General features: G+C 42.9%; 1 protein-coding gene across 3 annotated transcripts in view; it reads right to left on the reverse strand.

Annotated features, from left to right (window-relative positions):
• Positions 1-2992: 2992 nt before the first annotated feature.
• Positions 2993-17893, reverse strand: part of LOC125461993 (hyaluronan-binding protein 2-like) — a 40147-nt gene continuing 25246 nt past the window's right edge. For 2 of the 3 annotated variants that reach the window (XR_009446953.1, XR_007249581.2), the window contains 3 exons: positions 15204-15320; positions 9556-9675; positions 7230-8897 (listed from right to left, as the gene is read on the reverse strand). Coding sequence is in view for 1 of the 3 variants with exons in the window: in XM_048551450.1 (XP_048407407.1) it covers positions 3086-3097; positions 8830-8897; positions 9556-9675; positions 15204-15320 (317 nt within the window). In the remaining 2 variants the exon portion in view is untranslated. Of the gene's footprint in view, positions 3098-7229; positions 8898-9555; positions 9676-15203; positions 15321-17893 lie in introns of those variants that run through there. The other variant, XM_048551450.1, reaches the window with a different exon arrangement.

Genomic DNA, 17893 nt, shown 5'->3' on the forward strand with positions numbered 1-17893 from the left:
TTATAATTCTGTGTCTCTATGACAAGGTCTGGATCATTAATATATGTTAGTAAAAACAAGGATACGAGCAACAACTCTGGGGTACTGCACCATATTCCTACTTCCAGCTTGAAATGTATCCATTGAGCATTATCCTCTGTTTTCTAACAATCAGCCAATTTTGTGTCCACATTTTGTTACTGCCCCTTTTATTCAATGCCCTCTAACTTTTCTCACAAGACCATTCTGCAGCTCTGTATCAAAAACCTTTTGGAATGTAATGTACACCGTGTCAACAGTGTTACTGTCGTCAACGTTTTTACTTACCTGCTCATAAACAAAAACAAACCGAAGAACTGCGGATGCTAGAAATCTGAAACAAAAATAGAAATCGCTCAAGGATCACTGGATCTTACTCTACTTTCTTTTCACAGATGCTGCCAGATCAGCTGAGATTCTTCAGCAATATCTGTTTTCGTTACCTCCTAGTAAACCTCCAATATGTTAATTGATTTCCTCCTAAGAAATTTGTGCTAGCTCTCCTCAGTATGCCCACATTTTCCATGTGAGTATTAATTCAATTCTAAATTATGGCTTGTAGAAGTTTCTCTACCACTGAAGTTAAGCTGGCTTGTCTGTAGTTGTCAATGAAAATAGTAGGCTAACTAGTTTAATAACTTCATTTGAACAATGGAAACACTTACCTCTGCCATGTGGAACCTCATCATTGTATCAAATATAATGAGTGAAAAGTCTAGGACATTGCTAGACAAATAAACAGTGTTTGTGCTGCACATAGGGCAGAAGTTGGCAACTAGCTGTGAGACTCTATACAAGCCTGCCCTGTGGGGCAGTGGGCAATGTGTTGTGGATGGGTTCCATTAGCATAGAGTGGGACTTCCACCACCATGTGAAATTGCTTGCCCTCCAGCATTCCTGGAAACACACAAACTCCAACATGAGTGCTGCTGATACTGCACCCAAGTCACAAGGTGATGGTCCCATGAAGCTTCAGACCTAGGTGAGTAATGGCACAGCGTGGGGTAGAGAGGGGCCTGTTGCCAGTGAAGGGGTGGACTTTAAATTCCATGTGGTGTGGTGTGGAAGGAAGGGGAGAAGGAGCACTATCTCTGGGGAGGCAGCCCCAGTGCACACAGGGCACCCTCTGAAGGTGGTGTGCCCTCCCCTTCCAGAACATTTACACACTTGTAAAATAAAAGGAGAACCCACTCCATGGGCAACAAAACACTTATTGTGTACGTTGGGTAGCATTGGTGTCACTTTGCCCTTAACAAGTTCAATTGACTCTTAAACAATTATATGAAGGCAGATTTTGGCACCCACCCACCCTCTGTATTACAGGAGTGAGCTCGAAAGCAGGTGGGAAGGTGGTGGGCCAGCTCCCCTTGGTAATTAACACGTCCCTTTACCAGAAACACACAAACAAGGGGCATGTAATATCCAACCCAAGATGTTTAAAACAGAAATGTGGCAGTAGAAGCACAGTCATAAGGGCAGTTAAAGTTTCAAAAGTGACACATTTGTGTCAAAATCCCACAAAAAGTCTTAAAAAGGATACTAAGTAAGAAAGTTAAATACCCCCACTACTTGTTTTCCGTCTTTCAGACAGCTAGCAATCCATTCTGCCACCAGTCTCCTGACTGCATATTCTCTTCTTTTATTCATTCTTTGACTATGGGTTACCTTATTGAAGACCTTTTGAAATCGAGATAAATCACATCTACTACATTACCACTCTTTACTTTCTCAGTTACCTCCTCAAAAAGTTCAGTAAAGCTGGTCAAGCAAGGTTTCTTTTGCTGAGCATAATGACTATCATTTATTTTAATACCTCACAGTTCTATTCTCTATTTTAGTAGGAATTGCATTTCCCTACCATTGATGTTAAGGTGATGGATTTATAAGTCCTTTGGTATTTCATGTCTTGCCTTTTTGATACAAGAATTACATTGATTATCCTGTAGCTGTCTAGCATTGCACCTTTTTCTCATTTATTATAGACGCCTCTGCAACTTTTCTGAGGTTTATTTTGGTATACGTGGATGCAACCCATCCAGAGCAGGGCTTTATCATGTTTAGTATGCTCAGTCCATTCAGTTTTGTTTTTAACTGCACTTACCTCATTGATTATCTCATCAGTCATATGTCATGTCCCATCTCTCTGACAAATATTGAAGCAATACAATCATTACTATGCCTGTTATCCTTCTTCAATATCTGTGAAGATATCTGCTCTATATCTGAATGGTCCTATTCCCATCATAACCTTCCACTTTTACTGATGCACCTGTACATAGTTTATCATTTTGCTTTACATTCCTTGACAGTTTTATTTTGCTGCTCCTTTCTGCTATCGAATTATTTTTAAAAACTTTTCTCCAAATCTCTTCAGATTCTACCCTATCACGCTCTAGACAGATGTTTGTGTATTTAATGTCTGTCTTTTTCCTAACTATAAATTGTTGCCTTATGTGCATATCCACCCATTGAATCTCAGTGTTTTGTTTATTCTTTCATTTTTGAAGAGTATAATTTTCCTGTACTCTGTTGAATAGCTTTTTAAACAGCTCCCATTGTTCTTTTACATCGAACTTTGTCAATATTGTTGTCTATCTTATTTTCTTAAAGTTCTTTTTCCAGTTTTCCCAGCCCTTCAAAATCTGTTTTATTCTCCAATCGATTTGTCACATTTATGCCCGTTTCTATCACAATGTTAAAGTGGCTTGTATTGTAAACAATATCGCATTTATCTCACTTACCTGTTTTCATTCATTTCTCATCATTGTATCCAATAGTGAATCTTCTAATCTTTTATTTAATTAACAGCAGGATAGCTAAAATCTTCCGTGGCCATTACTCTATTCTCTAATTTTGTACATATATCTCCATCCACCTTGCTGCCACAATTAGGTGCTCTATAGATTACATTTTTAACGCGATTGATCTTTAATTATTGCTTATCTTTGTTCATATTCAACATTGAATATGATTGCTCTAGTCTCAGCTAGAGCAACAGGGAACAGCACAAAAGTCAAAGAGTGGATTTCCAGTTGCATTCTGAAAATAGCGCCGAGGTTGATTTTCATCATCGAAATTCCTGAGTGGGAATAAAATCAAAGAATACTTTTAATTTGGTGAATATTTGTGGCATTACTGTAGCAGCGCCCTAAATATTACAGAACGCATTTAAATAGTTTTATGGCATGATACAATTACAGTTTTAATGAAATGGCTGATTAGTGTTGCAGTTGAGTCCATGTGTTAGCATTGTTGAGTTTTGTTTTGGTGACCTAACTAGCTTTTAATATTTGGGCAAGATGTTCACTTTATATGTGCTATGCATGCCCGAACTGCGAATAACAATGACACTGAAGCAATGACTGCTTGATTGAAACTGTAACTGCAGGCTGTTTTTCTCTTCACTAGAGTTACAATTAGAAACAAACTGTTTCACTGACAGCTGATCACCTTTTGCTATGAACTATCGATCAGGGGCAGTGAAGAAGATTATAAAAAAGATCTCGATAACTGGGTCAATTTGTGACTGTTATGAATTTTATGCTTAGTGCTGTACTTGTTCTGCAGCAGGGTAAGAAGGACTTGAAAGAAGGGGAACACACCTGTGGCCCATTGAGGTGTGCTTCACTATATGATCATGGCTAATATGTCTGTCAACTGCATTCTCCTGCCTTCTCCCTACAGCCTTTGATCCCCTTACTAATCAAATGCCTATCTACGTCTGTTTTAAATATTCTCAAGAGACATGGCCTCCACTGCCTTCTGTGGCAGTGCATTCTACAGATTCACCACCCCCGGCTGAAGAAATCCTCGTCTCAGTTCCAAATAGTCCCTCCTTCACTCTGAGGAATATCTTCTCCACATCAATTCAATCCAGGCCTCTCAGTATTCTGTAAATTTCAATGAAATCCCCCCCTCATTGTACAGCCATACAGCACAGAGACAGACCCTTTGGTCTAACTTGCCCTTCCCGATCAGTTTCTTAAACTGAACTGGACCCATTTGCCTGCATTTGGCCCATATCCCTTTAAACATTCCCTATCTATGTACCTGTCCAGATGACTTTTAAACGTTGTAATTGTACTCATCTCTACCGCTTCCTCTTTTGTAACAGCTTGTTACCCTGAACTTATCACTCCATGGATCTTTACCCAGGTAAGGTGGCATCAATGAACAATTATTAAGCATCTATTTAGAGTGTATGTTGTCGCCTTCTAGTGATTTACTGTCATCCTAAATGCCCCAACTACTGCATCTACAAAGGTAAAAACAAGACTGCAGAAGTCACTATAGAGCCTAATTCCAAAGTTATGCTCGCACACCAACAGGCCTATTGCATACTTTAACTTAGAAAACTAAACCATTCTAAAACATTGTTGTGTCTTTGACTAAAAGCATGTGTGAGCCTAAGTTTATATTAGCTTGAAACACACAGCAATAATGAAACCATTAACTTCAGTGCCATACATCATGAAAACAGACCCTTCAGTCCAACCAGTCCACGTTGACAATGTTCCCAAACCAAACTAGGCCCATTTGCCTGAGTTTGGCTCATGTCCCTCTAAACCTTTCCTATTCATGTACTTATCCAAATGTCTTTTGAAATATTGTAACTGTACCTGCATCCACCGCTTCCTCTGGCAGTTCATTCCACATACGAATCCAAGTAAAACATTGTCCCTCGTGTCCTTTTTAAGCCTTTCTCCTCTTACCTTAAAAATATGTCCCCTAGTTTTGAACTCCCCACCCTTTGGAAAAGACCCTTTACTATCCACCTTAACTATGCCCCTCATGAATTTATAAGTCTCTCTAAATCTTTCAACCACCTACGCTCCAGTGAAAACAGTGCCAGCTTATCTTTAAAATGCAAGCCTTCCATTCCCAGCAACATCCTGGTAAATCTTCTGAGCCCTCTCCAAATTAGTAATATCCTTCATATAGCAGGGTGACCTGTACTGTACACAGTACTCTAGAAGATGCCTCACCAGTGCCCTGTTCAACCTCAACATGTTCAGCAAACTCCTATACCTCATTGTGTCTTAATGGGATGGTGGATCTACCTACAGTGCATATGTACAGAGCCTTAAAGGTGGCAGGACAAGTGGAGAGAGCATTTAATAAAGCTACAGTGTCATCAGTTTTATTAATGGGGGACAGAGTGCAAGAGGAAAGAGATTAGGTTGACCCTGTATGAGACACTTGTTCAACCTTAGGTTGAACTTCGGTTCGAAATGTTTGGAACTGTTCTCCTTGGAGAGAAGAAAGCTGAGAAGAGATCTGACAGAGATGTTCAAAATCTTGAGCGGGATGGATACAGTAGATATGAAGAAGCTGTTTGTGTTTGTAAAAGGAACAAGAACAAAAAGTGATAGATTTAAAGAGATGCAGAAGACAAGTAATTGTGATGTGAGAAAAAAACATTCACTCAGCGAGTAGTTAGGGTATAGTATGCACAGCCTGGAACTGTGTCAATCGAGGCATTCAAGGGGATACTGGATGAATACTTGGATAGAAAGTGTGCAAGGCCATAGGGGAAAAAAAAAGCAGGAGATTGGCATGAGTTAATGATGCTCATTTACTAAGCTGGTGCAGGTACGATGGGTTGAATGACCTTGTTCAGCCACGTAACACCCCCGTGTTTCTATGATTCTTTGAAATGTGCCACAGCAGTTCAAGAAGGCAGCTCACCACCACTTTCTCAAAGGCAACTATGGATGGTGAATAAATGCTGGCCCAGCCACAATGCTCACATCCATTAGTGGAAAAAAAAGGCCATTATCTGTCATTTCTCCTTTGTCTGTATCAACTCAACTGCTCCTATTCACGATAGCAGATCAAAGCTGCTTTCAAATATTTGTAAAGTGCATGAACAACTTTAGTGCACTACAATTTTATTCAAAATTCATACAACCTATGAGCCAATTACATCTTATCACTTCTCTATTTCTTGGTGGTGAGATGTTGCACATAATTCCTTACGGTTGGCTTTGTATTTCTCCCAGATAATGGGTGAGTGAAAAGAGTGTGATAGGCTACTCATGGTTATTTTCCCCACTGAAATTATTTTCTTTGGAGTATCCTGTAGATCTGGAGATTCGTATCTTACAGATCGGACAATACATATCATGGCACCAGTCAATTCAACAGTCTCAGTACACTCTGTGCTTTAAAGCCTGCAGCTACGTCTGATGACACGCTTTTGTATGTGTACTCTTGTACTTGCAGCTGAAAGATGTTGGGCCAATTATTCCTCATTCTTCTGGTTGAAATTGTGGACCCATAGGAAGATCTTGGATATTTAATTATTTTGCAGGCTTCCTGTTGCACTTATTGGAAATCTAGGCATGCACTGCAATTAATTGTCCAAGGATTGGCATGATGTGATGGCCTATTTCCAGTCATTGCTATTGGGAAGAGGCAGGGAGAACTCCCTACTGACAAGAGGAAAGCCTGAAAGTCAAATCTGTGGCCATTTCTTTTCTGTTACAACTCAGTTCAAAATTGTAAGCATTTGAGTGGCAAACAAGGCCACCTATGCCTGCTGCACTCCATTTCTACACAGGACTGTTATGTTCCATTTAAATGCTTTAATTCATTGCCTAATGCTGTTGAATGACCTGGAATTTAATCCTTACACTACATGCTATAACATTCTGGGAAAGTTAGTAAAATCCCATATTTGACAAACAGTGCTTAATTCACCCTATTTAAATTGAAATAACATTTCTATCATTACATGTCAGATTATGTATGGAATTAATGTTCTTTATTGTCAAAAACCTAAGAGGATTTTTGAAGTAGATTATTGAGTCCAGCTTGTATAAAATTACACGCCCCACTGAACTAGGTGAATGAGGATGCTTTAGCTGTAATATGAGATTAGGAAAGAGGCCAGGATGAACAGCTTATTACAACTGGGAATGTGTGGAATTCAGTATCCTGGAGTGTGGGGGGGTACTGGGGCATTGAGTAAGTTAAAGAAGGAGATAGACCAAGTTTTAATTAGCTATGGAGAAAGTCTGGGCTGTGAAGTGTGGGTGAAATGGTACCTGATGATCTGTGGTGACTACTCTGATGGCCATTATTGGGTGAATGTAGCTTGATGCCTAATGAGCATGAGGAAGTGCCTTACACAGTTATGCTGCAAAACAAATGACAATAGGGAGATGCTAGTAGGAGCCAAAGAATTAGACTTTTAATGAAAGGTCAGAGTGTGAATGATATTGAATGCAAAGTTATGCCGTTGCATTTTTACCATACTGAATGTTTGTTTACATGCCCGAATACTCTGCATTGTAACTGAGAATAAATGGTTACCATGGAAATTAGCAATGATTCAAAAGAAAAATGATAACTTGCAATTCAATAAACTTCTGCAAAAGCAGGAAGATGTGAGTGCCACTTTGATTACAATGGAAGTAGAGTTAGTGAGGGATTTAGGAAAACAGGAAGGAGGTGCTTTTTTTTTTGCTTTTCCAAATGCCTCACCCTGTTGGAACTAATCGTACTCTGTTACAGGGGAAGAAGCTACATGATTGGAGAGTCGCTGAAAAGTGGTTGATGTCTATTTTATGCCAAAATTTTAAAACAATATAGGTTCTCATGTTAAGATCAATAATATATCATTCTGAAAGGAAAATAAAGAGCTGAATGAAACAATTAAGCAATTAATTAAAACACATTAAGGATTGCAGGGCAGGTAATGTGTCTTGTTTGTCAGTGAGATCTAGAGCGAGCATGTGTGCAGTGCTTGTGGCTCAACCCAGTTTGATTCAGGCTCTGAACTGGACACCAAGCTGTGCATGGAAAGAATCAGTACCTGGATATTTTGTACCAGGGTCAGTCACACTTGTGAAGATTGAGCCTTCTTTGGTCAGGGTTCAGGGGTAGGGGAATGTGGCTGCTGTTGACACAATTAAGGAGACTCAGGGGACAGGATTGCTGGAGCCTTTGAACTGATACAACAGGATTGAGGTCCTTTTGGTTTGTTCAGTCTGAAATGGGAGCAGCAGGGTCAATGAGCTTTAACACTGCTGCTTAGAAAGTCAAATAAGTGGGGTGAGCAGAAAAGGAATGTTGTGGTAATGAACATCAGGGTAGGTACTGTGAAGGGGATCGACACTGTTCTGTTGCAAATTTCTTCAGCCTAGAAGACTGTTGTTTGCCTGGTGCCAGGGTTTGGGATATCAGCACAGAACTGGGGAGGAATTTACGGTAGGAGGGGGACAGCTCCAATCAACATTGGTACCTGGACCTTGCAGAACAAGGGAAGAGCTTCTGTACCATTGTATTGTGGAGCTAAGCTCCAAATTAAGAAGCAGAACTCAAAGGTAATAATATGGATTGCTATACTCAAGGTTTGGTTTCTTGATTGAGTATCTAGCCCCCTAAAGTGACAATGCAGAACTTTTTTTGGATTATCTGAGTGATATGTATATCTGAACAGAGCAGTTAGGATTAGAGAAATAAACAAAGTCAGGTTGAGTAGGGCACTGACATTTTAGATGAGGTGAAGTATTTGGCGGTTGAAACAGAGTGGCCACGTAGGAAGATGTAAGTGAATAGCATTGTATTGATCTTCAATGGACATATGTCTATTTTCCTTATCAATTCTGCACCAAATGTAGATAAAGTTTCAATGTATAAGCACTAAGAAGCAATGTACTTTTTCAACTAACTCTCATCATACAATACAAGTGAGTGCTTGTTTTCCGGCAGTGGTTATGCTCTTCAACACCCAGTGCATCATCATTTTGTAGCTGAAGAATCATATTTGGTGACAGAAGTAAGTGAGAATTCCAGTATAGGCACCTCTGTCCTGTTCTGGTTTGACTCACGAGACCTTGGTATGTCGCACCCTGTGTAACAGTCATCCATTCCTGCATAAAATATAGGATACATTGTTCACGTTTTACTGAAATGTTAGATAAACTCAGAATTTTCTCAATGTCCTTTACCGATATTTTAGTTTCAAAAGAAAGGGATTTTTGGCATCATTGCATTTCATAAATGTAGTGAGCAGAAAAGGCCCCAGGAAACTTCAACACAGATTTATTATCTGACACCCCACACTCACGAATTGTATGATCTTTTGATCTATCTGCCCTTGATCTCTCTGCCTATAAACTTTGTGTCTGCGTGCTTTCTCTCTCACTGCACCCAATGAAGGGGCTGCCCTCTGAAAACTTGTGATTTCAAATAAACCTGTCGGACTCTAAACTGGTGTCATGTGACTTCTTACTTCGCCACAAAGCCAGCCATTTCAAAATGGCATTGTACCACATCTGAAGAGGAAAACCTTGTTATTGATATGTGGTGTAGACTGCAGCTAGTTTAGACACAAATCCAAACTTTCCTCAACCCAGCATTCAAAAATATGAATGTTCCATAATAGCAACTGCTAAAGATAACTGGACACTGGCAAAGTTTGGCATTTTCTGGCTGCAGTCAACAAACAAGTTGTACTGAGTGAAGAAACTCTACAATGTTTCTTCAGAAGTATATCCAGTTATTTAGTGGAACACAAAAAAAACTGACCTATTTCACACCTCTCTCCACGGAATGATTCTGCACAGGCGCATTTGAACAGAGTGCTTCTGTTTGTCTGCAAACACGTTCCTCCATTAAGGCATGGATTTGGATCACAAACAGCACTTGCTTAAACAATTAAAAACAAAACAGTCCTGAATACCAAACTGCAATAAACATCAATGCTTTCAATTTTTCTTTTATTCACCTGTGGAATCTGGATATCATGCCTGGCCAGCATTTCTTGCCCATTTCTAGATGACCTGGAGAAGGTGGTGGTGAGCTGCCTTCTTGAATCATTGCTGTCCATGTGCTGTGGCCTGACCCTTAATGTTGTTAGGAAGAGAAATTTTGACCCAATGACAGTGAAGGAACAATGGTATAATTCCAAGTCTAATTGGCAACTGACTTGGAGGGGAACTTGCAGATGGTTGTGTTCTCATGTATCTGTTGCACTTGTCTATCTAAGTAGAAGTGATCAAGGGTTTGGAAAGTATTGCCTGAGAATCTTTGGTGAAGGTCTGCAGTGCATCTCATATACACTGCTGCTACTGAATGTCAGTGATAGAGGCAGTGGAAATTTAGGGATGCAGTACCAATCAAGCGGGCACTTTTGTCCTGAGATAATGGGAACTGCAGATGCTGGAGAATCCAAGATAATAAAATGTAAGGCTGGATGAACACAGCAGGTCAAGCAGCATCTCAGGAGCACAAAAGCTGACGTTTCGGGCCTAGGCCCTTCATCAGAGAGGGGGATGGGGTGAGGGTTCTGGAATAAATAGGGAGAGAGGGGGAAGCGGACCGAAGATGGAGAGAAAAGAAGATAGATGGAGAGAGTATAGGTGGGGAGGTAGGGAGGGGATAAGTCAGTCCAGGGAAGACGGACAGGTCAAGGAGGTGGGATGAGGTTAGTACGTAGGAGATGGGGGTGCGGCTTGGGGTGGGAGGAAGGGATGGGTGAGAGGAAAAACAGGTTAGGGTGGCAGAGACAGGTTGGACTGGTTTTGGGATGCAGTGGGTGGAGGGGAAGAGCTGGGCTGGTTGGGTGGTGCAGTCGGGGGAGGGGACGAACTGGGCTGGTTTTGGGATGCGATGGGGGAAGGGGAGATTTTGAAGCTGGTGAAGTCCACATTGATACCATTGGGCTGCAGGGGTCCCAAGCGGAATAGGAGTTGCTGTTCTTGCAACCTTCGGGTGGCGTCATTGTGGCACTGCAAGAGGCCCATGATGGACATGTCATCTAAAGAATGGGAGGGGGAGTGGAAATGGTTTGCGACTGGGAGGTGCAGTTGTTTGTTGCGAACTGAGCGGAGGTGTTCTGCAAAGCGGTCCCCAACCATCCGCTTGGTTTCTCCAATGTAGAGGAAGCCACACCGGGTACAGTGGATGCAGTATACCACATTAAGCAGAGGTTCACCTGCATTTCTGCCAATGTGGAATGTCATCTTGGGGCCTGGGATGGGGGTGAGGGAGGAGGTGTGGGGGCAAGTGTAGCATTTCCTGCGGTTGCAGGGGAAGGTGCCGGGTGTGGTGGGGTTGGAGGGCAGTGTGGAGCGAACAAGGGAGTCACGGAGAGAGTGGCTTCTCCGGAAAGCAGACAGGGGTGGGGATGGAAAAATGTCTTGGGTGGTGGGGTCGGATTGTAGTTGGCGGAAGTGTTGGAGGATGATGCGTTGTATCCGGAGGTTGGTGGGGTGGGTGTGTGAGAACGAGGGGGATCCTCTTTGGGCGGTTGTGGCGGGGGCGGGGTGTGAGGGATGTGTTGCGGGAAATGCGGGAGACGCGGTCAAGGGCATTCTCGATCACTGTGGGGGGAAAGTTGCGGTCCTGGAAGAACTTGGACATCTGGGATGTGCGGGAGTGGAATGTCTTGTCGTGGGAGCAGATGCGGCGGTGGCGGAGGAATTGGGAATAGGGGATGAAATTTTTGCAGGAGGGTGGGTGGGAGGAGGTGTATTCTAGGTAGCTGTGGGAGTTGGTGGGCTTGAAATGGACATCAGTTACAAGCTGGTTGCCTGAGATGGAGACTGAGAGATCGAGGAAGGTGAGGGATGTGCTGGAGATGGCCCAGGTGAACTGAAGGTTGGGGTGGAAGGTGTTGGTGAAATGGATGGACTGTTCGAGCTCCTCTGAGTCATCAATGTAACGGAGGAAGAGGTGGGGTTTGGGGCCTGTGTAGGTGCGGAAGAGGGACTGTTCCACGTAACCTACAAAGAGGCAGGCATAGCTGGGGCCCATGCGGGTGCCCATGGCCACCCCCTTAGTCTGTAGGAAGTGGGAGGAGTCGAAAGAGAAGTTGTTGAGGGTGAGGACGTGTTCGGCTAGGCGGATGAGGGTGTCGGTGGAGGGGGACTGGTCGGGCCTGCGGGGCAGGAAGAAGCGGAGGGCCTTGAGGCCATCTGCAGGCCAAACTCGTCCTTACCCTCAACAACCTCTCTTTCGACTCCTCCCACTTCCTACAGACCAAGGGGTGGCCATGGGCACCCACATGGGCCCCAGCTATGCCTGCCTCTTTGTAGGTTACGTGGAACAGTCCCTCTTCCGCACCTACACAGGCCCCAAACCCCACCTCTTCCTCCGTTACATTGATGACTGTATCGGCGCTGCCTCTTGCTCCCCAGAGGAGCTCGAACACTTCATCCACTTCACCAACACCTTCCACCCCAACCTTCAGTTCACCTGGGCCATCTCCAGCACATCCTTCACCTTCCCTCGATCTCTCAGTCTCCATCTCAGGCAACCAGCTTGTAACTGATGTCCATTTCAAGCCCACCGACTCCCACAGCTACTTAGAATGCACCTGCTCCCACCCACCCTCCTGCAAAAATTCCATTCCCTATTCCCAATTCCTCCGCCTCCGCCGCATCTGCTCCCACGATAAGACATTCTACTCCCGCACATCCCAGATGTCCAAGTTCTTCAAGGACCGCAACTTTCCCCCCACAGTGATCGAGAACGCCCTTGACCGCGTCTCCCGCATTTCCCGCAAAACATCCCTCACACCCCGTCCCCGCCACAACCGCCCAAAGAGGATCCCCCTCATTCTCACACACCACCCCACCAACCTCCAGATACAACGCATCATCCTCCGACACTTCCGCCAACTACAATCCGACCCCACCACCCAAGACATTTTTCCATCCCCACCCCTGTCTGCTTTCCGGAGAGGCCACTCTCTCCGTGACTCCCTTGTTCGCTCCACACTGCCCTCCAATCCCACCACACCCGGCACCTTCCCCTGCAACCGCAGGAAATGCTACACTTGCCCCCACACCTTCTCCCTCACCCCCATCCCAGGCCGCAAGATGACATTCCACATTAAGCAGAGGTTCACCTGCATATCTGCCAATGTGGTATACTGCATCCACTGTACCCGGTGTGGCTTCCTCTACATTGGAGAAACCAAGCGGAGGCTTGGGGACCGCTTTGGAGAACACCTCCGCTCAGTTCGCAACAAACAACTGCACCTCCCAGTCGCAAACCATTTCCACTCCCCCTCCCATTCTTTAGAATGACATGTCCATCATGGGCCTCCTGCAGTGCCATAATGATGCCACCCAAAGGTTGCAGGAACAACAACTCATATTCCGCTTGGGAACCCTGCAGCCTAATGGTATCAATGTGGACTTCACCAGCTTCAAAATCTCCCCTTCCCCCACCGCATCCTTAAACCAGCCCAGTTCGTCCCCTCCCCCCACCGCATCCCTAAACCAGCCCAGCTCTTCCTCTCCACCCACTGCATCCCAAAACCAGTCCAACCTGTCTCTGCCTCCCTAACCTGTTTTTCCTCTCACCCATCCCTTCCTCCCACCCCAAGCCGCACCCCCATCTCCTACCTACTAACCTCATCCCACCTCTTTGACCTGTCCGTCTTCCCTGGACTGACCATCCCCTCCCTATCTTCTTTTCACTCCATCTTCGGTCCACCTCCCCCTCTCTCTCCCTATTTATTCCAGAACCCTCACCCCATCCCCCTCTCTGATGAAGGGTCTAGGCCCGAAACGTCAGCTTTTGTGCTCTTGAGATGCTGCTTGACCTGCTGTGTTCATCCAGCCTCACATTTTATTATCTTGGGCTCTTTTGTCCTGGATGGTGTTGAGCTTCTTGAGTTTTGTTGGGGCTAAACCTATCCAGGCAAATGAGGAGTATTCCAACACACGCCTAGCTTCCGTGTTGTAGATGGTGGACAGACTTTGGGGGTCAGGAGGTGAGTTACTTGATGCAGTATTCCTAGCTTCTGACTGGCTCTTGTGTCTATTTTATCATATGGCATATGCATATTCTCATCAATGGTAATCCTCAGGGCATTGTTAGTGGAGGATTCAGTGATGGTAACGTCATTGAATGTCAAAGGTACAATGGTTAGATTGTCTTTATTGGAGATGGTCATGGCCTGGCATTTGGGTGGTACAAATGTTACTTGCCACTTTTCAGCCCAAGCCTGGATGTTGTCCAGATCTCATTATGCTTGGACTGCTTCAGTATATATGGAGCCGTGAATGATGCAGAATATTGTACGATCATCAGTGATCATTCCCACTTCTAACTTAATGATGGAGGGAAGGCTATTGATGAAGCAGTTGAAGATGTTTAGGCCTGGGACACTACCCTGAGGAACTCCTGTAGGGTTGTCCAGGAGCTGTGATGACTGGCCTCCAAAAGCCACAACCATTTTCCTATGTGCCAGGTATGACCCCAACCAGCAGAGAATTTTTCCCTGATTCGCAATAATTTCAGTTTTGCTCAGGCACCTTGATGCTACAATCGGTCAAATGCAGCCTTGTTGTCAATAAGACCCCTTGTCTTCTTCAAATTAATGTTTAATGGTTTTTCCTTTTCATGTCCCACTTTAAGAGATTGTGGGGTCTAATTTTAATGTCTCATTTTAAAAAAGGCACCTTCAACAGTACTGCACTGGAATGTCAGCTTAGATTCTTGTGCTCCAGCCTTGAAGAAGGCTGCAAACTCATTACCATGTGACATAGACGTGTGTGTTACAAATTGAGACATGCTTGGCTCTTTGGCAAGTTTTAAGCACTGTCAGAATTGCAGTAATCTGTGCAGGTAGAGTGTTTTCCATCAGATCCTTGACTAATGCCTTTGAGATAGGGAAAAAGAACTATGGAGTCAGGAGGTGATTTAAAAGGTAGAGAGACCAGTTTTGGAGCTGTTGTCAATCAAACAAAGCTGTGTCTCTCCAAGGCTGATTCAAACGCTCCTTCCAGCACACAATCTACACCATTGAAATGAACAAGGGCAGAAGATGCTTGGAAACACTACCACAAGCAAAAGTTCCTTCCAAGTCAAACACTATCTTGACTTAGAAATATATTGTGGTTCGTTCTCTGTGATTGGAACTTTACCTCTGAGCACGTTGACAGTGCGTGAACTATATCAGTTCATGAAAATGACTCACCACCACCTTCTCAAGGCATTTTAGGATTGGCAAAAATTCAAAGGGGAACTGTTTCAATGCTACCAGAATTCTTCTTAAATGGTCTCAGAGTGACATTAAATTATGGCTATTTCTTGCTTAAAAATTGATACAGAAGATTAAAAATGTATAAATCTGGAAATTAGCTTTATTTTAAGTAATGGAATAGAGGTTAAACACGAGCTATTTTTTCAGTTAGGAGGAATGGACCCAAAATACTCACAGTTAGTGCATGTTGGTGGCTGATAAGGATGTCTGCACTTGCATGCATAATAAGGAGGCAAAATTGTGATGAGACAGTCTCCATGGTTGCACGAGTTATTCTTACAAGGGTTATTCTCTGTAATAGAATAAATTAGATATGCAGATGATCGTCTTTTGCTTTAAGAGGACAAACTGAGCCTATGTTTCTAATCAAACAATTATTTCAACCTAGTCATAAAATTTTAAGGCATTCCTTTCTTGTTTTCAAACTCAACATTTTGCATTTCACTGCTTCTGTTAAAAAATAAAACTATCATACATCAAAATGATAACAATCTAACAACAGGCAATAACAGTAAGAATTGAATAGTATGTAGAAGAAAAGGTGCAATTTATATGGAAAGGCTCAATTTTTAGTTGAATGGAGGCTGGAACTATTATATTCAACTCAGCATTACAGCTTATGAGACTTCATAACAAAAGCATAACATTTTCATAACATTTAATTAGAACTAGATATTAGAATTAGAATTAGGATTAGATAATCCTCAACACATGATCCCAATACAGACTGTAAAATTACATGGAATAGTTATATTTCGACCACATATTCCCCCATACGTTGACTAACGTTTTTGTTGCTTTGAGAAGGCTGGGCATTGCTCAAATTTCATTGCAATCCAACTTGGTCTTTTTCAGTTCTCTAAGCAAGGAGGGGGGGGGGTCAGTCTTTTGAGTAGTTATTCTTCTTTCAGAAATGGACATCATATCACTAGCTAACCATGAGAAGCTGGTGCGGAACTTGTTGAACTATTGCAGTCCATGTGGTGTAGATCCACCCGTTGTGCTGTTGGGAAGGAAGTTCCAGAATATTAGCTCAGCAAAAGTGGAAGGACAGCAATATGTTTCCCCTTGGATGTTGTCTGACTCAGAGGGGAACTTGTAGATATTGGTGTTCCCATGTATTTACAACCACCTTCCTTGTACATGACATGGGTCCACAGGTTTGGACGCTGCTGTCAAAGGAATTTGGGGTATTGCTGCAGTGCATTTTGTCAATGGCATACTTTGCTGTCACTCTGCATCGGTTGGTAACGGAGGGAATGAATGTTGAAGATGGCAGCTGAGCTACCAATCAAGCAGGTTAGTTTATTCTCAATAGTTTTAAGCTTCTTGAGTGTTGCTAGAGCTGTAGTCATCTGACCAATTGGAGAGAGAATTGAAAACCTGACACTCAAATAAATTTCTGGTCTCAAAGCTGTGCTTGAACTGCACCACTCTCCAGATTTTTGAAATGTGAAATGGGCAGAAAGAAAGCTTTTGTACCCTATTAAAGACCCCAGTGCCTTCAGAACTTGGGAATTGCCTGACTGTCACCTGCAGTAAAGGCAGACAGCAGCCATGTTGAGGAATGCTGCTGTCTTCTCAGCAGAGCAAGGAAAGGATCAAGAGGAATAAAGACGGTGAAATGTGACAATGGACACCATGTCATGGTACAGTACTCAGACCAATGCTAATTGACTTCACAAATGGAAAAGAAAATTCCTTTGGGCCCCCAACAACTCTGAAAGTTCTGTGCCAATACGTAACAGAATGTTTAACCTTGGTCTTAAAGAAATGTTGAAAACCCTATTCTATCCCAGACAGAAACTGGAGCTTAATTAGTCTTTAGTTGGTGTCAAGGGGATTCCATGTCCATTTTCATGTCTTCTGAAAATTGCAATTTATCCTGGAGGCAATGAGATTCAGTTGAAGCCTTCAGAAATGGATTAATCAAATCCTCATCCCATGACCATTACCACAGCTAACTGAATATCCAGTTACGCCATTTTTATCATCCCATCTCATGGATCATCTGTAACCTTATAGGTAGTAGAAAGACACTCTGGCCCTTTAACAGACAACCAGGAACCTTCCAGTGATGACAGAGAGCTGGCACAATTCACGAGACTTCATGTACTATTCTCCAGCTCTTTGCTGTTAGAAACTTTGATGCTTGCCTTTCCTTAGGAAGGATGAGGAGGTGAACAGAATTTATTCTTTTCTAGAATTGCCCTCGTCTTTGTGAATCCAGTCTCCATTCTTCGTTCAGTCCATCCCACCCAGAGTGGACATTGTTCTGGTGTATCAGCCTCGAGGTTTTGATCCAGGAGAGCAGGAAGTGAGTTCACCATCTATTCCTGGGCCATCCTGCTGACTTCCTATGGAAATTACTACGGCAACCTGTCACAATGGGTCCAGGAACATTAACCACATGGCTCAAATGAAATGACCAAGAGCAGAATCTAATAATTAACCAAGGGAAAATAAAGTCATTATTATTTGCAATTAAACTCTTATTTGAGCTAATCTCAGCAGCCATCTTCAGATGGATGTAGTCAGAATGGTAAGCAACCATTAAAAACCCTTTGTAGAATGTAATGTTTTATAAAAGCCTTTATATAAATAAAAATGAGCATTACCAATGAGGATAATTGCTTAAGGGGTAGCCTTTCACAAAGATTTGGTAATCTTTCCTCAATCAATTTTGTAATAGCTTCTGAGGTAACTGTACATAAAGATGTTTGGGTTTGAGATGGTTATTGGCGCATTAAGGACCATTAAATATGACAATATCACCAGGACTCAGTTTAGGAAACAGCTTAGGATCTCAAGGAAGTACAACTTAATATCATCTCTTCTTTTTTGTCTCAGTAACAATGTTTATAA

This window comes from Stegostoma tigrinum, chromosome 20 (genome assembly GCF_030684315.1).
Source record: "Stegostoma tigrinum isolate sSteTig4 chromosome 20, sSteTig4.hap1, whole genome shotgun sequence".
NCBI classification, from domain to species: domain Eukaryota; kingdom Metazoa; phylum Chordata; class Chondrichthyes; order Orectolobiformes; family Stegostomatidae; genus Stegostoma; species Stegostoma tigrinum.